This window comes from Lycium barbarum, chromosome 2 (genome assembly GCF_019175385.1).
Source record: "Lycium barbarum isolate Lr01 chromosome 2, ASM1917538v2, whole genome shotgun sequence".
NCBI classification, from domain to species: Eukaryota; Viridiplantae; Streptophyta; class Magnoliopsida; order Solanales; family Solanaceae; genus Lycium; species Lycium barbarum.
In genome coordinates, this window is record NC_083338.1 from 127,490,510 (window position 1) to 127,511,803 (window position 21,294).

Genomic DNA, 21,294 nt, shown 5'->3' on the forward strand with positions numbered 1-21,294 from the left:
TAACCTTTATTTTTTTTGTTAAAAAAGAGTATCTGCTTGTTAAATTAAGAAAGAATTAATTTTATTTTTTTAGATTTGTTCTTATTAAGTGATCAAATTATTATCTCAATTTAATTAGAAATAGTTTAATCAAATTATTATTTTACCTAAAAGTTAATATCTTCTTAAGAAATGTGTAAATAATTAAATTACACTTTTTTTGAACCGGTGGAAGTAACTTCTAATAAGAATCTTTTACATTTTTCATGCTTTATCTATATAGTACTAGTATACTTGGAAATGGAAATTTTCTTCCCCTTCCACACCCCCCCCCCCCCCCTCGCGCCCCGCGTTGTGTTTGTCTTAAAAGCAGTTCTAAATTGTCTAAATTGTAAATTTTTTATAAAGAATTTGTTTCAATAAAGTTAAGGGAACTTATTTTCTTAAACACGAATTTCAAATATAATTAAATTTAGTTTCATATATACTTTATTATAATTTTCAAACTGAGTAACGTTTCATTTCTCTAGAAATACAGTAAAATTAAAACTGTAGAAATTGGTGGCTACATGTAATATAAGTCTCAAAAATCAGCTTCTTTATGCAAGAATGGAGTAGATGGGAGATATGGTTATAGAAGATGACGAAGGGTTTCATTTGGATATTTTTTATCCATGTTGCAGAACATAATTTAGGTTTGTTTTCTCTTTTTATAATTTTACACATTCTAGTTTCTTCCTTGTTTATGTTTGACAAAAATGATAAGTTCCTGTACGTTCATGGGCCCCTAAAATATACCATTGTACGTGGATGCTTGATAGTAAACGAATGAATGGTCAATTTTTATCTACATCAGCATCAAGTATATATTTATTCATTGCACACCCCATTTTAACCGGGTTGATTTAGGGAGTATGACGTATTGGTGATTCCTATTTATTTTTGTGTTTTAAGGAGTCGTCACCTAATTAATTTAACGGTGAATTAGGACACCTAAATGTTAACTAAGGTAAGTTAAAACTAAACCTCCGTTAATAGTCTGCTTAACCAATATGATTCTAGGTAAGGGCTCTATATTATCCTAAAGGGAAGGGGTTAGGCATCCTTTAGAATCCGTTAACTACGATTGTCCGACCAAACTTAAGTTAATTAATTAGAGTTAAATAAGGTGCTTAAATTTTAAGAAAATGTCTTGTAAAGTTACTAAGGCTTTAAAATATAATAACACTGTTTAAAATAAAATTTAGAAATATGATAAGGCTTTAAATAAAATGCTATTTTAAAACAAGATTCGTAAGATAATTTGCACAAAAAGAGATTTTGAATGTTATTTAAAGTAAACTATAAATATTGCTAAGCTTTAACTAATAATGTTATTTTTTAAAAATGAGACTTGCAAAATATAATGATTCGCATATAAATAGAAGCTTTTAAGAGAAGACCTAGCCAATTTAAACTTAGGATAAAATTACATTATATGAGTAGTAGTGTAGAAAATCTAAAACTTATTTTATAAATAGAATGCAAAAGAAGATGAATTTTCTTTATCTTTTTATTTAATTATGCTTGGCTAAAAAATATGTATAATTGGATGAATCTTGAAAATAATGTTTATGAAACATACTTGAGTTTATATTTGCGTATTAGTGTCATTTTAAAAGGTATGTGATAGTAAGAATAACATATGATTCCCTTTACTTAAAATATATAGTCATGCCATTTTACAAATAAATTATTCCAAATAAAATAAATGTTAGACCTTATAAATAGTTTTAACATGAAAAGAAGAGGATAAAACTTATGGAATTGATTGTTAGTCTTTCCTAAACTAACTACCCGTTGCTAAAACTAAACCTATTAATTCATTAGGGTTTATCTAAACTGAGAAAACAAAACAATAAAAAAAAAGAGTTAGTTGCGTAATACAAATTAAATGCACAAAATGGATAGAGGAGTAGATAATAATTTAAATGGGCTAAGCCCATTTTTTAAAAGAGCTGCTGCATTCGGGGCTGTGGTTGGGCTTCAGCCCAATAATAATTTATATGCTGCTGCGGACTGTTGCTGCTGTCACGGACCTTGGCCCAGAATTTTTGCACAGCTGATGAGGCTGACTCGGAGAAAGTGTTTCGTTGGGCTTTAGCCCAACATTGAATGCGGAAGGAGACGAGTCCGAGGGACTCGTATGCAATGGTCATGCAAAGAAAAATGAAAGAAAGAGAAGGATTAATATCTATTCAATGAATGAAATTAAACATGTAAAAAAAAATAGATTCGAGACAGATCCCAAGATTATGCATGCTGTGTATATTTGAGAGAAAAATGAAATAGAGATGGAAAGAAAAAGGGAAGGCCTTAAACCAATTCAAACACCAAAAATCAGACAGATCATTTAGAACCAACTCAGCCTGACATATTCGATTACATGGAAAGGAGTTTTTAATGATGCTTGTAAAAAAAAAAAAACGTAAAGAAGAGGGTCAACCTCTCAACAAAAGATAAAGAAGGGACGAGACCACATGCAGTTTTAGAAATGTGCAAACCAAAAAAAACATACCAAAGCATAACACAAACACAGTTTCATGAGTAACCAGTGGGAATACCCAGATATCTTAGCATCTTTCAAACTGGTAGTCAAATGAACATGCATATCCGACATTCCACATTCTAATGTATTAACTAGATGTAGCAACTTCACCATTCATATAGGTTTAGACTTGGCACAACTATTCAAATATCAAATTATCACTTCAGGAACTTCCCTAACCCTCTTTGTCCATTTTATCTCTTATGAAAAAAAAGTCAAATCTTAGATGAAGTGTTTAACTTAAACTAACAGTCTAAGATATGTAATTACCAATTAAGCTTTTAATGGTCCTGTCATGACAGCTCCCAGAAAAAAGAGAAAAAGGAAAAAAAAGAAAAAAAGATATGTTGCCTGAACTGGATCATAATCATACTACCGTGTATGTCTAAGATGGATCATTTCAAAGAAACACTAAGCAAACCAAACAAACTAAATAACTGAGTACAAATCCTTTACCGATTACAACACTAAGCAACAGACTAGATATAATGCAGGCAAACTAATCAGTCAAGGAAGCATCCAAACATATCTCAAACTGAATTAGCATATAATGCAGGCAAACCAGTAACAAGCAACTACATGAGACAGTGAAACTATGTTATATACGCATTTGAACCTACCCTAGCGACATGTTGAGCTAAAACAGCAATTTAAGCATAGAACAGCTTTAAACCAAACAGGTTTGTTGATGATTGGATGAGCTTACTCAACATCTGTTTAACAATTACGAAGAAGGAATGCCAAGTTCACATACAGAGATTCAACTTATTTTACCCTATCTATTGTAGTTCATGTATGCATACTAAATTGTCAAATTAGTACCCTTCATATCCAAACTTCAACAGTTTACCATATTGATACATATCCAAATTCAAACATCCTCATTCTGCATATCCATAATAAATGCTTAAACAAACCATCAGACCCAATCTAGATAATTTGGATCTTGTTTTAAATCGATATTTAAACACACAGGATCATGCTGCAGGTTTAACTTATCGCATGCTATCACTAGTTGACATAATCATCTTCGGATAAACTCTTACGAACACATAAATATAGACATTAACTGGATTGAATCGGCATATAAATAACTAAACTCTGTTAACTACTGAGCTGGAAATGAAACTTTGAATAAAACACAAATCTTTAGATATCCTAATTGTTACACAGAGACTAAACTAACGAAGACACCTAAGACCACCCTGCTATTAAATTGAAAAAAACAAACCAAACTGCAACAACTAACATATTCAAACACACCAACATTTGTCCAATATCAGATTGAAAACCAACCAACTAAAAGGGAAATTGTTTACCTTTTCTGGGCGCAGCGAAGTGGAGCTCGAATCTCCAATCTACTCAAATACTGTTAAATCCGAATTTTGCGATGCTCCGATTTGCAACGACACAAAGCGGATAAAAGCAGAAAAAAAAATGCTCTGGAATTTGACTCGATAATTTTGAGACTATGATTTACTAAAAGAACCGTTTTTTTTTACGGAGATTTGAGGCGGCTAACGAACTAGTATCAATGGTGATTTTCCTTTGAAAATAGACTCGTTTCTCTTTAAGGGGTTTTTTTTTTTTCGATCCCAAATAATCCTTAGGGATTTACCAAAAGGAACCTTAGATTCTCTGGGGGTTTCCGCCTATCAAACTCCCAAAATCCCTCCCCCTTTTCGATTCAACCCCTCCACCATTTATAGGTCTTTTGACCTTTGTCTTGAAGAAAGAACGAGGAAACGGGGGCAAAGGGAAGTGGAGTGACAGACGCACGGGGTGTCAGAGGTATGGGTGTGACAGGGTGAAGTGGGGTGGCAGTGGCATGGTGGTATGGGCGTGGGGAGGCGAGGCGACAAAGGGGAGTGGGGTGTCAGAGGAAACGGGAGAGACAGTGGCGAGTGGGAGGGGAGTGTGCGGGTAACGTGGGAGAGAGAGGGAGGAATAGAACGATGGGGAGATGGTGGTGACGACGGAGAGAGGCGGCGGAGTGACGATGGGAAAGGGGCGGAGATGGAGGAAAAGAGAGAAGAAAGGAACGAAGAAGGAGGCGGGGTGAGAAAATGAGGGGAGGGTTTCCCTTATTTTGTGCGAAATGGGTCGGACCCGGTCCATTTATGGACTGGGTCAATTTTTAGACCGGATATTAAAAGAATAGACTAATAAATTGAAACACGGATTATTCTAAAAATTGAGATAAGAGATATGGGCTAGTCCAAAAATATTTAGGAGTTAATCGGACTTTGATTTGGGGTCCGGTAAGTCAAAATATGGACCGAGTGCAAAGAATAGTTTGGCTTCTAAATTTAAATAAAAGACCTGTCTAAATAACTTGTGTTAAATATTTCTCAATACAAAATATGCAATCTTCAATGCTCGGATAAAAGTGGCGTTGTACTAGCCGTGCAATAATATTCCGACAATTCACAGTAAAATAAATACTATTATTTAATTATGCAAGAATAAATGCGATGCGTGTGCATAAGCTGGTAAAATGCCGAAATGATAAAATTGTGAATTATGATAATAGTAATAAATAATAATAATAATAATAATAATAATAATAATAATAATAATAATAATAGTAACTGTAATAGAATAATGAAAAGGCTAATAATTTAGTAAAAAAAATGACTATATATTTTAATTTTTTTTTCTAAAAATATTAGAAGCGTAAATAGGTATTTTGGAAGAGAGGCGGGACAAAATTGGGTGTCAACATTCATGATTATATTATGTGCTACAAGCAAGGATAACAAAATTTGTCCATGAAATATTATAATTCTTGAGTCATTGATAAAAAAATTGAAAAGTTAAAGTGGAACGATCAGCAATACCTGATAGGCACAAATATTAGCATTTTTTACAATATATTTCATATTTTGACACCAATGCAATCCAAAAAACGATATTGTTGTGAAGTGCTCTATATTAATGGGGATTCGAGCTAAAATAGGTTCTAATTAATAAGGCAAAGCCCAAACTAATTAACACATGTAGGAACAAAAACTTTTTTTTGTTTAAAGTAAACAAACTATAGAGTACCCTTATTACATAATTAATCAGAAAGATAACTATATCCATTATGGCAGAAGTACTGCCTACCATGCAATCCAATGGTGTATTTAGAATAGGAGCCTGTTTGGATAGGCTTAAAAAAAACAGCCTATAAATTGGAAACAACTTATAAGCAAAAATAAAAATAAAAATTGGGATAACCCAACTTATTTTTTTGGCTTATAAGCTGTTTTCAGCTTATAAGCTGCTTTAGATAAGCTAAGTCAAACGAGCCGAATTATTTTTTTGGGCTTATTTTAAGCACAAAAGGACTTTAAGCTGACCAGCCAAACACTCAAAAAAGCTGAAAACAGCTTATAACCAACTTATAAGTCAATCCAAACGGGCTCTAGAAAGGATAAGTTTATCCTGAAACTTGACTAAATGATAGTGGTCAAATGCTCAAAGTCAAAATATCTCCTTCTTGGAACTTAGAGGATAAAATAATGATGCTAAACAGTGCATTATCTAGTACTGTTTTAGAGAGGCTAACGAGATATACTTTCTAAGCATGGTGCAACTTTTAACCTCAATCAGAGAACCACTAAATATAACAATCCTTACAGCTTACCTAACAAGGCTACTAGTCCTAGCAGAATGGATTCAATTAGAATGCCTAGCTTCAGAATCAGGCTAACCAAGAGAAACAACAACAACAACAACAAGTGCTCTGATGCTTAATATAATGGAGCATAATTTGATATGGGAATATCAATCCTATCTTTTGCTAAATATTGTCAACTTTGTATGTATTTTGACTCTGATAGTTAACCATGATAAGAGTAAGGAGTAGTCAGTTCAAGACTTTAGAGAGCAAAACTTTTGTATCGGAATTTGCTTGACAGATTCTAACTTAGGTCCAGAGGAGGTAAGGTGTTATGTCCCCGTACTTCATGTTTTCACTTATTGGATTCTAATATACATGGTAGGGGCCAATGCTAAACCCCCCAGCTCCATCAGGTGCACTGACCTAAGGTGAATCTGGATTAAAATTATAAAAATCCATTATATTGATTTATACTATTTGGTTGATTGTGATTTTGATTACTGCTAGTGAAAGCTATGTTTGGATTGCAAATGCAGAATATACAGGACTTTCTAATGATACGGCCACAACAAACATTGTTATATGAAATTGCATTTGACAAGTTATGTCTAAAAATACCTGTTAAAGTGAACATTTTTCTTCCCAACACCTGGATAGGACCAATGAGTCGTCGCAGTGCAAAAGCTTGGCTAGCACCAGAATAAATATTTTGAAAAAGATTTTACAGTTCTTAGAGATAGTTTGAAAAAAGAAAAAAAAAAGTTAGAGAACAAGTCCAAATATACCTCCAACGTTGCGATTTTGTTTAATACTAGTTTCTCGACACGAGCGTCGCACGTGTATGCCTGCTAATTATATAGGTATGTATCCCTACACGATTTTACAAAATACATATTCATAATGCTAAAATAGAACTTTGAATAAATTAAATAATTATCCATCAAACCTTTTTTGCAAAAGATCCATGTGGAGCGTCTCATTTTTTAAGAAAATCCTTCACTCCAAAGCTCATATTACAATCATGAGAAAAGAAATATATGAATGTATTACGAAGAAGCAACTAATAATTGGTGGTTTGTTATGGATTTAAATGTTTACTAATATATGTGCGTTATTTGATTGAAGAAATGTAATAGAGATGAACACAATGAATTCGGATTGCACACGATAATGAGAGGGATTTGCATATATTTTTAGTACAAAAGAGTGTTCTTGATGTTAAGGAGCCAACCTTTTAAAAGGAGGACAATGTCCCTTATTTATAGTATTGTCCCATGGGCTTCATACAACATGAACAATAAAATAATAATGGAAAAGCTCTGAGTTGGGTTAGGTTGGATTAGGTTGACCGTACGATCTGACACTCGTGCGGTTGACAGTTGAACATGGCAGGACGTTATCGACACATGACAACCGCACAACGGATCTCCCGGACCACCGGCCACGATCAAACGGACTAATAGCCTCGACCAAACGGACCAATGGCAACGATCAACCCGGTCATGGGGGGACCGGACCAAATGATGCCCTTCCTTTGCTTCGGTCCAAACATTCCTCCGGTTCAGAACGGAAGCCTTCGTGCGCGTTCTTGTTCCTTTCTTCCTTCGGTCTTTGCTCTCACCGGTTTAACATATATCTGATTTTTACCGTATACATTATTAATGATTGAATTAGATTAATTTTTAATTATAAAAATGATTAGGGCGTTGTTACAATATACGAAAAACGCAATCGGTGTGATTGTCAAAGTTTTTTTAATCGACCTATATCTGCACTTTGTTTAGTTGTCAAAGTTAACATATATATATATATATATATGGAGAGAGAGAGCGCGCCTAACCTAAATTACATTATCTATTGATTCTACAATTGCACACACAATCATTATATAGGTGTTTAAGGTTCTAATATTAATATCGAAAAGCTTGTTGACTTCTTTCAATGAATTCCAACCCTATTCATTGAACAAAGAAAGAGCGAAGCAATCACCTAAAAGAAGTCCTTTGAATTCTAAAACAATGGTATTTTTCATGCACTTCTAAAGTATCCGACAAAGAAAAAACAATTATTTATTGAACTTCATATTGTACAATGAAATAAACTTTAACTATCCATAAAAAAGAGTGCGAAAATTTAACCTCCTCCATATTCACATTCAAAAGATCATAAGCAAATTAGATCCCGATACAGTGGGTTGTTTAAAAGAAGGAAATGAACATAAAAATAAAAGGAATGCTAAAAAATTCTAAGAATTAATATGATTATCAATTGAAGAACATATGATATGTAAACATTAATTTATTAAACGCCATAAATCCTAGCATGCGTGCTATTCTCGACTGGCTTGTTGAGGTAAACTTCTAACATCTTTCTTCTCTAAATGTCAATGAGCTTAGGAGTTTGTAAGTTTGATGCGGAACTTGTTTGATTTATAGGTCGCCAAGGAGCACAGGCTTGTACCAGATACACTGTATCTGATTATTAACTACATTGATCGGTATCTTTCTGGCAATTTGATGGACAGGCAACGACTACAGTTGCTTGGAGTAGCTTGCATGATGATCGCATCGTAAGCAACTACCCTTCTTCTGTGCCTTTCATATTCTTACTTTCTCAAAAATTGCAAGCGTTTCTGTAAGACATGCTCTAATGTGGGGAATGCTATATTGCAGAAAATATGAGATCTGTGCGCCTCAAGTAGAAGAGTTCTGCTACATAACAGACAACACTTACTTCAAGGAGGAGGTATGTGATCTTGATTCACAGAACCTGCAGTTGTTAAACTTTGCAGTGGCACTAAGAATTATATGTATTATGCAGGTCTTGCAAATGGAGTCTGCTGTTTTAAATTACTTGAAGTTTGAAATGGCAGCTCCAACAGTCAAATGTTTTCTGAGGTTAATATCTTAACACTACCTAGTAGTTGCTTTTTAAGTATGATGATTTAGGAACTTATAGTTGAGATACACTGCAGGAGGTTTGTTCGCGCTGCTCAAGGACTTAATGAGGTTCTGTCGCTGCAGTTGGAACACTTGGCTAGCTACATAGCAGAACTCTCTCTTTTAGAGTACAGCATGCTTTGTTACGCTCCATCACTCATTGCTGCTTCTGCAATCTTCTTGGCCAAATATATTCTTCTCCCCTCAATGAAACCTTGAGTATGCATGAATTTAGCATTGACAAATATATTCTCTTTTCGACAAATATAGTCTTATAAATTTTAACTTTTGGAAACTCCTATTACAGAACTCTACCTTGAGGCATTATACTCTGTGCCAACCCTCTGATTTACGAGACTGAGTCATGGCATTCCACAGCCTTTGCTGCAACAACAACAGTTCTAGTTTACCAGCAGTCAGGGAAAAATACAAGCCAACACAAGGTAATATTAGTTCTGATCTCTTAATCTCATTTTTTCACTGACAATGAAGAAGGTAATAACGATAAGTGGAATAAAGTCCTAACACGATACCTGTTCTAGAGATATGTTTGCATAATTCTTATTTAATTAATCCCAAATCTGTATAACAGAGTCTGGACTACACTTAAACATTCTACTACAGTATATGGGAAAATTGAGGAAGAATGACAAGTATGTCTTCTGAATCCCCTGGGGATACAGTATCCTATTGAGACAACTTTGTCTGAACCCCTACAGGAAATTATCTGAGACAAATCAAGCTGAATAATGAATTGATAGACATATATATAATAATGTACACATGGAGGGATATAGGCATCTGCATATATTTGCTACTGATTGTGTTCTAATATTTGTTTTTTTGAAACAGTACAAATTTGTTGCAAAGAAGTATTGCCCGCTAACTGTACCTGTAGAGTTCTTCCAGAACATAAGCAGCTAAGCAGGGACATATGAGAGGAGGCATCAACTTCAGTTTTCCAATTCTCTGTTTGATTACAGTCATGGCATTTCAACGGGCCTTAGTATAGTATCTCTGTTTGTAGCCATTGACATTGACATTGTAGGATTACTCTGGTACTCTATTGTTCTTCTTTAGTTTAGTTACTCTAGTCAGTTTGTGTACAGAAGAGCTATTGGCAGTTTCCTCGGCAAAGAAACTATTCAGTATTACTTCCTTTCTTGGAACTATTTCAGTTTGTGCTTATTAGGATTGAGAATAACCATTAATATCCGAGTGATTGAAATCATGATTTCTCGTCCTGTAAAATAAGGAACTGGTGCAACTCAATCTGAGCTGTTACATCTATTAATTAAGAAAACTAATTGGGTAAAAGCACACTGATTTTATATTTTACATCTATTGATTTGCTCTTAACTTTATGTCAATAAGGATTTAACTAATATACATGGATAATGTTGAAACTATTTTACACTCAAAATACAGACGTTAAGTTGTATCACCAGATACATATTCTATATTTTACATATAACACACAAATACAACACAAAAAGGAAACTCACTGAGCACACTCAATCTTGGCTGAACCTAAGCCAAAGGATGCATCCATTACACTGACATTAGGCCTAACATTCAGCCAGTGACAATCTTCAAAAGAACAAGGATGTCCACCATTAGGCCGTTCCACATCCACAGGTTTTATGAAAGTGGGGCCCCATGCGGGGGTCCCATCCTCGTACGAATTGTGGGTTAATCTACGAACTTCTGAACCGTCTGATTTGATCACAAAGATCTCACCAGATGGCTGATAATGATGAGGGTTCGAGATGGGCTCAGCTGATACCGCTGCATAGTCTGAAGTAAACACTATATACTTCCCATCCGGGCTGAAATACGGGTGGTTAGTCCGCCCACCCGTACCACTCTGGATCACCTTCCGGAGCCCCATCCCGTTTGGGTGAATCATATACATCTCGAAACTACTCGATCCGGGGTTTTCTCGGTCTGATGCAAATGCGATCCATTCACCATCCGGTGACCAATTACACATGGTATCGGTCCATGGCCCCTCTGTCAATCGACGAAGACCACCCGCCTCTCCTTCCAAAGCATCCATAATGTACAAGTTCTTGTGACCCGATCGCCCTGATCGGAAAACGATCCATTTTCCATCGGGTGAGGGTGATGGAAATGCGTTATTCTGCCCTCCTATTGTCAGTTGTTTGTAGCTCAGGTCTTTATCATCTACATTAATGGACATGATATCTACTTCTGTTCTTTCACTAGCAAATATGGGTCCAAAGCTAGTGTAAATTACTCCCTTTCTTTTCGGGTCCCATGCTGTGGGAAAAGCCATTCTTGATGAAATTTGACGAAGACCCGACCCGTCATAGTTCACCACATATAATCCAGGTAACCTCACATAAGCTATGCGATCACCACTTGGTGAAAATGACGGAAATGACCCGTCAATCCGGAATAAAGAGATTCCAGGTATCGGGTTTCGAAGATTTTCAAGTAACAGTTTATCACTCCCTCTGCCATTGCCTGTGCCTCGACATTTATGGTACCCGACCCACGACGAATCAGGTGAAAAGAACGGGTTCAGATGATGTGCATGAGGAGAAACGGATCGGGTTATTTCTGTAAACTTCTTCGAAACAACGTTGAATAACTCGATATGTCGATACTCTGAAGTTCCTCTTCTGGTAGCCACAGCAATGAGATTCTTGTTAAAAGTAGAAGCTGCTGGTGTGAACGCGTGCAAATCCGGTGGTGTGACTCGCTGGGTAGAGACTGAGTCAACACCGAGTTCACCTGAAAGTAGGGGTGACAAAAATCAGTTCATGAAAACATGACCCGCCCAAGTTTGAGCTGATCATTGACCCGATCATTTATTAGCTCAGGCCAACCCATTTCGCCCATAAGAACCTTGCGCTGATATGCAGTCCAAATTGACTCATGCGAAATCTAGTCAAAATATTTTTTAAATAGACTTTTTAAAAAAAAATTGATATGTCATATATAGCCATAATAAAGAACGAAATTAGTTTTATTAAGTACTCAAAACTTATACAAGAACAAACAAAGAAATTAGAACTTAGTAAAAATTGGGTTATGACCCGCTTTTTAACCTATTTTAGCCCAACCATTTCAACCAAATAAATTTTGGGCGGGTCAACATCCCGCTCATTTATTAAATGAGCCCATTTTAACTTGCCCACCCCTACCTGAGAAGAAATTGCTCAGTTTGCCCTCCAAATGGCCTGGTCCTTAATTTTGGTCCTTCAAATAGGCCGGTCTTTACTTTTTGCCCTTCAAAGTCGAATTTATGCATAGCGGGGCATAAGTTTTTGAAGGGATCGGAGTATAACTTGTGGGATATTACGATGCGAAAATATAAACTCATGTCCGCATAAAAGTTGTTTGCCTTGAGGTGCAAGAATTAAGGACTAGCACAAAATAAGAACAAAAGTGCAAATGACCCCTACCTGAAAGTACAGCCTTGAACACACTCCACCACCCATCATCGCACCTTCGATGGAAATAAATCGTGTTATCATCAGCCCAACTTGGCCAACCACCATGCTCCACCACTTTAACCCGACCCGACCCGTTTCGAGTCATGAACACGTAGATATCCGTGTCGAGTTCTTCAGCCTCACCACTCCAACCCTTCTTCCCGTACGATGCAACCGCTGTCCAAACGCCCGATGGAGATACTGCTGGGCTAAAGTCAGCTACTCCTTTAGGGGTCAACCTCCGTGTCGACCCGGAACCCAAGTGGGTCGAGTACACCGCGGCCCAGCTCCTTCGGGGCACACCCGAGTCCTCATGAGTTGACACGTATATCAAATACTCCCCAGCTAAACTAGGCTTATCTTTCAAAGAAACCCTTCCATCTGACTGATCAACACCCACCAATGGAACCTGTGTTGGAAAAAGTAATTTAAAGTTGTAGGAAATCAAATTGATCAAGATTTTGTATTGTATTTCATCGTCTAGTTAGGATTTGTAGTAAAATTTATATTGAAATAGGTTTCTCTATGTACATTTTTATTTGTCCAGTTGTATTCACTTGGCGGACAGTTTTACTATATCACCTCTAATTATTATCAAATCATCTAATAATATGAATCAAACATACTTTAAACTTTAAAAGTGGTCCATCAACTAATAATTTCTTGGAGTTTCCAATTCACTAATTAATAATAAGGATAAATTAGGTGTGAAATTGTAAATTATCTCTTAATTTTCAAAATGAACGAGTAAAAATGAGCTGCGAGAATATTATAAATAGTGTAGCTGTTAACTATTTTGATAGATATAGACTTTAAATAAATATTTTTCCTTCAAATTGGTATTATAAATAAAATGTATGTTCTTCTACCTGAACTCGAGTCGACCCACTCAACTCAAGTATGGCTCTTCTTTCGGGGCTCTGAGAAGTACCATGAAAAACGGCGTCGTAAAATATATGGTGGGTCCCGTTCCGTTCCGTTACATAGATAAGATGAAACGGTAACTTTTCGGTGATGAGGGAATGATCAGGTAGGTGCGAGACTAGGGAAGGTGGTATGGACGCGGGGAAATGGCCGTTAAAGTTAACGGAATTGCCGTCAGTTAATTGGAGTTCGTTTGATTTGGTTGGTGAGTGTGTTGTTGGAACAGCGAAGATGTCGAAAGCGTAACTTGACCTTCCTGAAGTGGTAAAAATTATGCTTGTGTGGGTGTTGGTGTTATCATGGGTTGCTGATGTAGGGGATGGAATCAAGTTGAGAAGGAAGAAGAAGATGATGATGAACAGGTACAAGTATTGCGTGGATTTCATTTTTGTTAATACTGTATTGTTTTTGATTTGTTTTGGAAAAATCTTACCTTTATATAGTGATAGAGTGGGCTTGTTAGAGATGATGATTTTGACATAAAGATCACTCTTGTCCCAATTCATTCAAAGGTTAGACCATTTGCCCGAGTCTAATAGTTTTTTCTTTAATTTAAGTTTAAATATAAATTTTTTGAGTATTTTATAACAAAATTTATATATTTGAAAATTATATAAAAAATATTATAAGTCTGCATAATTAATAATTCATGATGTGTGAAAAGAGTTGAAGAAAATTATAATATAAGAAAGAGCCGTTAGACTCCCTAAATTGAGCAACCTTAAAAAAAAATTAGGATGGAGGGAGTACGTCCTTTTGTTTAAAAGAGTGTCTACTTAGCTTTTATTTTTAATTAAAGATAGTTTAGTCAAATTATTTATTTTGCCTAAAAGCTAATATTTTCTTAAGAAGTGTGCAAAAGATTAAATCACTCTTTTTTTGAACCGGATGGAGTAACTTCTAATAAGAATCTTTTACTTTTTTCATGCTTTATCTATGTAGTACTAGTATACTTGGAAATTCTCTTCTCCTCCCCGTTTTTGTCTTAAAAGCAGTATTTAAATTGTAAATTATAAAGAATTTGTTTCAATAAAGTTAATGGAACTTATATTCTCAAACACGAATTTCAAATGTAATTAAATTTAGTTTCATATATACTTTGTTATAATTTTCAAACCGAGTAACGTTTCATTTCACTTGAATACAGTAAAATAAACACTGTATAAATTAGTTGATACATGTAATATAAGTCTCAAAAACCAGCTTTGAATGCATGAATAGAGTCGATGGGAAAAATGGTTATAGAAGATGACGAAGGGTTTCATTTGGATATTTTTTATCCACGTGGCAGAACATAATTTAGGTTCGTCTTCTCTTTTTGTAAAGTTACACGTTCTAGCTAGTTTCTTCCTCGTTTGTGTTTGACAAAAACGATAAGTTCCTGTATGTTGATGGCCCCCTAAAATACACCATTCTACGTGGATGCCTGATAGTAAACGAATGAATGGTCAATTTTTATCTACATCAGCATCAAGTATATATTTATTCATGATGTATTATGTGCTACAAGCAAGGGTAAAAAATTTGTCCATGAAATATTATAATTCTTGAGTCATTGATAGATAATTACTTATTGATAAAAAAATTGAACAGTTTATCAGCAATACATGATAAGCACAAATATTAGAATCTTTTACAGTATATTTCATATTTTGACACCAACGAAATCCAAAAACGATACTGTTGTGAAGTACTCTATATTAATGGGGATTCGAACTAAAATAGGTTCTAATTAATAAGGCAAAGCCCAAACTAATTAACACATGCAGGAACAAAAACTTTTTTTGCTTAAAGTAAACCAACCATAGAGTGCCCTTATTACATAATTAATCAGAAAGATAACTATATCCCTTATGGTAGAAGTAGAAGCTGCATACCATGCAATCCAATGGTGTATTTAGAACAGAAAGGGTAAGTTTATCCTGAAACTTGACTAAATGATAGTGGTCAACATGCTCAACTCAAAATATCTCCTCCTTGGAACTTAGAGGATAAAATAATGATGCTAAACAGTGCATTATCCAGTACTGTTTTAGAAAGGCTAACCAAGTTGTTGATATACTTTCTAAGCAGGGTGCAACTTTTACCCTCAATCAGAAAAACCGCTAAATACAACAATCTTAAAAGCTTACCTAACAAGGCTATTAGTCCTAGCAGCATGGATTCAATTGGAATGCCTAGCTTCAGAATCAGGCTAACCAAGAGAAACAACAACAACAACTGCTCTGATGCTTAATATAATGGAGCATAATTTGATCTGGGAATATCAATCCTATCTTTTGCTAAATATTGTCAACTTTGTATGTATTTTGACTCCGATAGTTAACCATGATAACAGTAAGGAGTACTCAGTACAAGACTTTAGAGACAAAACTTTTGTATAGGAATTTGCTTGACAGATTGTAACTTAGGTCCAGAGGAGGTAAGGTGTTATGTCCCCTACTTCATGTTTTCACTTATTGGATTCTAATATACATGGTAGGGGCCAATGCCAAAGCTCTCAGCTCCATCAGGTGTACTGACCTGAGGTGAATCTGGATTAAAATTAAAAAAATCCATTATATTGATTTATACTATTTGGTTTATTGTGATTTTGAATACTGCTAGTGGAAGCTATGTTTGGATTGCGAATTCAGAATATACTTGACTTTTTAGTGATACGGCCACAATAAACATTTTTATATGAAATTGTATTTGACAAGTCATGACTAAAAATACATGTTAAAATGAACATTTTTCTTCCCAACACCTGGATAGGACCAATGAGTCGTCGCAGTGCAAAAGCTTGGCTAGCACCAGAATAAATATTTTGAAAAGATTTTACAGTTCTGAGAGACAGTTTGAAAAAAAAAAAAAAAAAAAGGGAACAAGTCCAAATATACCTCCAACGTTGCGATTTAGTTTTATACTAGTTTCTCGACGCACGTGTATGCTTGCTAATTATATCGGTATGTATTCCTACATACAAAATAAATATCCATAATGTTAAAATAGAACTTTGAATAAATTAATTAATTATCTATCAAACCTTTTTTGCGAATGATCCATGTGGAGCGTCTCATTTTTTAAGAAAATCCTTCCCACCAAACACACTCCAAATCTCATACTACAGTCATGAGTACTTATCAAACAATTCTTGGTTGGGGTAGTTTGGTTTTACATACAATGAAAATAATATTCGTTTTAATTTTCAAGTACTAATCATGTTTAAATTTATTTTTCTTATATTTCACTAAGCATAATCTTTGTCATAATTGTTTGACCTCTAGCTAATAATCATTCATTTCACTAAAATAGTCACTACCTGCTTGATAGTAATAAACAATCATACGAGTAGTGATTCTACATATATTCACTTTAACGTACTTTGGATACACCATAAATTCTTCTAACGTTTACATACTTGTGTGTAATGAATTTAAAAGACACTAGAAGAAGAAACTTACTTTTGACAATAACGCTATACATGTACAAAGTAGGCCACACCCCAGATATTATTACTACTAATAAGTAATAATAAAGAAAAGAACGATACTTATTATTGATTGAATTAGATTAATTTTTAATTATAAAAATGATTAGGGCATTGTTACAACATACGTAATTGGTGTGATTGTCAAAGATTTTTTTTATCTATCTATATCTACACTTTGTTCAGTTGTCAAAGTTAACAATATATATATATAGAGAGAGAGAGAGAGCGCCTAATCTAAATTACATTATCTATTGATTCTACAATTGCACACACAATCATTATATAGGTGTTTAAGGTTTTAATATTAATATCGAAAAGCTTTTTGACCTCTTTCATTGAATTCCAACCCTATTAGTTGAACAAAGAAAGAGCGAAGCAATCACCTAAAAGAAGTCCTTTGAATTCTAAAACAATGTATTTTTCATGCGCTTCTAAAGTATCCAACAAAGGAAAAACAATTATTTATTGAACTTCTTATTGTACAATGAAAAAAATGTTAACGTGTGAAACTTTAACCTCTTCCACATTCACATTCAAAAGATCATAGAACAAATTAGATCCCGATACAGTGAGTTGTTTAAAAGAAGGAAAAGAACATAAAAATAAAAGAATGCTAAAAAATTCAAAAAATTAATATAATTATCAATTGAAGCACATATGATATGTAAAGTTGTAAACATTAATTTAAAACTGGCAAATATAAGAAAAGTCAAATTCTTCACTGGTAATATAAAACTTATCCAAAAAGAAATCAAAGTAAGTTGCCAAATTAAAATCTATCCAGAAACAGTGCTATGCAAGAAATATTAGTACATAAACAATGTATGCAACATTCAAAAGGCTTGGCAATTGGCAAATCCGAATCCTTAAAGAAATTGGATTTGGTCTATTTTGCTCTATAAAAGCAGCTGATATTGATCACTTGCCTTTAGTTAATTAAACTCCTATGAATTAAGAAATAAACAGAAACCATGCCACCTATTCTTGATTACCGTTACAAAATTTCCTCCAACAACAGCATCCTGACATATTCATGGCTTTCCTCTAATGACGGCAACCCTGACAAACCGGACTTTCTAGTTCAGTTTCGAGCTAGCGTACCACTCAAACTCAATATATACTAAGTTGTTTAAGTCAATGACCGTTGTTTTAAGGTTCGATTCCATTGTGACTGATCTCCAAAACCACGCAATACCCTTTTTCAGATATATACTTGGCTTACCAGAGGATCATCATCATTATCTTGTTTCTAATATAAAGCGATGTGCTGATGAATTGGCTGCGGATATTTCAAATGCTGGTAAAATTAGGTTTCCTATTGTGGTTTCTATAATTATATCTACCCCTATTGATCCTCAGGAGAGGGCAAAAATATTGATTGAGACATTTGGAAAAGTGGTGGTGAAAGAGGAGGATTGTGATCAACAGTGTCCTATTTGTTTAGAGATACCTTCAATTGGTGAAGAAGTAACATACATGTCCTGTTTTCATTATTGTCACTCCAATTGTCTTTTGAAGTGGTTCGAAAGGAATGTTTGTTGCCCTTTGTGTCGTATCGAGTGCTAACTGTGCATTGGTTGTTGGACTAAAATCGTCCAAGGTATTCTTCGCATGGTGTGATATTATCTGTTTTGGCTCAAGCTCGCACGTGTTTTCTCACAAATCGTCATACCATTAAGATTATCCAATAAGTAGCTTACTTTTCGTTTTAGCTACATAACTTACTAATGTGAAAGTTTTTTCATACACACCTAGCGACGTGGTTAATTAGAATCTTTTAAGGTGTCACAATGTTCAGGTTATTTATCTTGTTTTAATGATAATTTATTTGTTGATATTGTTGTAAAAGCTTTATAGATTTGAAGAGTTTTTACGGTTCAAGAGTTTCTTGATAATTGCTTTTGATCAGAATAATAGATCTTATTGCTTTGTGTATTTACAGAAATCCTGCCTTCAATTTAGTTTTCCATACCCGTAAATTGTAATTAAACTGTTAATTATTATACTCGAGAAGACTGAATAAAAGATGAGTTGACAGTAATTGAAAAAAAGATATTTTAATTAATAGATACATAAGATTATTATTAATAGGAGAAGAATTGGGGTAAAGTTAACCAAAAAAACAAAAAAGGATCCTTAAAAAAATAGCCAGGTGGACTTACTGTTTTCTTTTTCTTTTTCTTTTAGCTGATATACATAGATTATATACTGATTATACACAGTTATACATATTATACATAGATCATACATATATTATACAACGGTTGGGTTAGCAACTATTTATATTAAGCAATATAAGTTAATCAATTCAATAATATGAGACATCAAAACAAAAGTTATTTCTTTATCCATGATAACTTAGCTAATTAATTCTATACTTGGTTAATTTTATGTGATTCTTTGATTTAATTATATTAATTATTCATTCACCATCGATTCTTTAGTTTGGTTTTGGACAGCTTTGTCCTAAGTCTACTAGAAGTGATTATTCTTGCTCCCTATGTAATCGACATTGAACTCAATGATCTGATCAGTTATTGTGTGATATTTGTCATAAATTTTAAAAATGGATAAGGAGAATAATAAAATTATTTCGGATGACAAAACTATAGGTAGATATTAGGAAATTAGAATATGAATAAATATATTTTACTTCTCCAGCAAAATTTTAAGCATAGTTTAACACTTTTTAGAATTAACCTCCAAACAGAAGATCTAGTACATTTCTAATAGACTAGTTGAGGTTGCCCGTGCTAATTAAACACGAGCCTAACATTTGAGAATACTTTATTGTACTTATTTCTTTGTTAAGAAAAAGCCTGTTATATTTTGGTAAACTTATCCTCAATTCATATAATAGTAGACTACATTATCATTCTTTCTTTAATTAGAAAGTGCCAAGGAAACTCAAATTAAATACAGAAATTACAGACACAAAAGCCTCTGTTCTCTTAATCAGTTGTAGATTTCAGGATCATAAATCAAACTTATGTCAAAAGCAGATTGCATTACAAAGTTAAAATAATAATAATAATAGGATTCGATTTTATATCTCTAATCACTAATTAATTTTTTTTTCCACTAACCAAAATAAAAAATGTAGGTCAAGTTGTTAAGCCTTTTGGGAGTCATCCAATTATATAACGTGTTAAATATTCTTCCAGAGTTGTAAAATAATTGTACAACTTGCAACTTTGGTGTTTACCTTAGACGATTATATTATTTTGGTATTTAGTACTTTTTCTTAAGGTTCCATCCAAGTGTTTATTCCTCCCGATCTACCTTTTTCTTGGTTCTTTATTGACCAAGAATTATGAAGATATCTTTTTTGATCATTTTGTTATCTTTTGGGTATAATTGTTAGAAATTCTTTATTTAGTGGACTCATATATTTAATATAATTGTACATAGATATGCTATCAATTAAAGACACCCATTTTTTTGATTTAATAAAGTGTTATTTTTATGGGCTATATATAAATCTTATGTTGTAAGGTATGAATTTTATATGCATAGAAACTTAATTAACTTTTCATATATAATTGATGGGTTCATAACTGAAGATTGTCGCTTCTTCTGAAAGGTTGCCTTTGAAGAGTTGCGCCACTTTATCTCTGAAGAGGTGTCTCACTATTATATATTGGTTGTAGTCCCTAAGGATGTTACCGATTCTTTTCTTCTCTGTCCCATTAAGAGAAGTACCCTAAATAATGTAACAAGACTTAGAAGATTGTGACTTCCTTCTATCGATTCTTACAATGGATCAAGGTAAGTGTCCTTACTCTTCTTCTAAAAAGTCATATCTCTGCCTAATGATTTACTCACGATCTTGTGTGGATTGTATAAAGTTTTTCAACAAGTAGTATCAGAGTAAGGCCTTGTTGGATTAGTAGACGCAATAATTTAGATTTCACTTTTCATTTTTTTTTTTTTTGAGTGGATTCATGACCTTTGAAAAAATTCTGCCTTTGTTCGTAAATATATTGTTACATCCCGTATTTTTGAACGTCGGATTAATTGTAAGTTAAGGTGGGGCCCACACATCAAGATTTTTTTTTTGGGACATGTGACAAATTATATGAATCACATATGTGAAGTTAAACACAACTCATGAAGTACCCTTGGTCCAAATCAAAGTGGAAGCCCTCCAAACGAATATTTTTAAGAAAACGTTTTCGGATGACCTGACTTGGAGGGGCAAAAACGGTATTATAAGTTTGGAATTTGGAAATATACCAAGAAATAGAAGTTGTAGATAATTGAATTAGCTTTCCATCCATAGGTCGTGGGTTCCAAGGTGACGTCGGTACAAGGAGATA

General features: G+C 34.0%; 1 protein-coding gene and 1 pseudogene across 1 annotated transcript; one reads left to right on the top strand and one right to left on the bottom strand.

Moving 5' to 3' along the window:
* Nucleotides 1-8,474: 8,474 nt before the first annotated feature.
* On the top strand, nt 8,475-10,036 carry LOC132628886 (cyclin-A1-3-like; annotated as a pseudogene).
* Nucleotides 10,037-10,419: 383 nt separating this feature from the next.
* Nucleotides 10,420-13,967, bottom strand: LOC132627146 (uncharacterized). Its single transcript, XM_060342305.1, has 3 exons — nt 13,446-13,967; nt 12,547-12,985; nt 10,420-11,872 (listed from the first exon to the last, which is right to left on the bottom strand). Exons 1-3 carry the CDS (start codon nt 13,884-13,886, stop codon nt 10,614-10,616), a joined length of 2,139 nt encoding a protein of 712 aa, XP_060198288.1. The 5' UTR covers nt 13,887-13,967; the 3' UTR covers nt 10,420-10,613.
* Nucleotides 13,968-21,294: the final 7,327 nt, after the last annotated feature.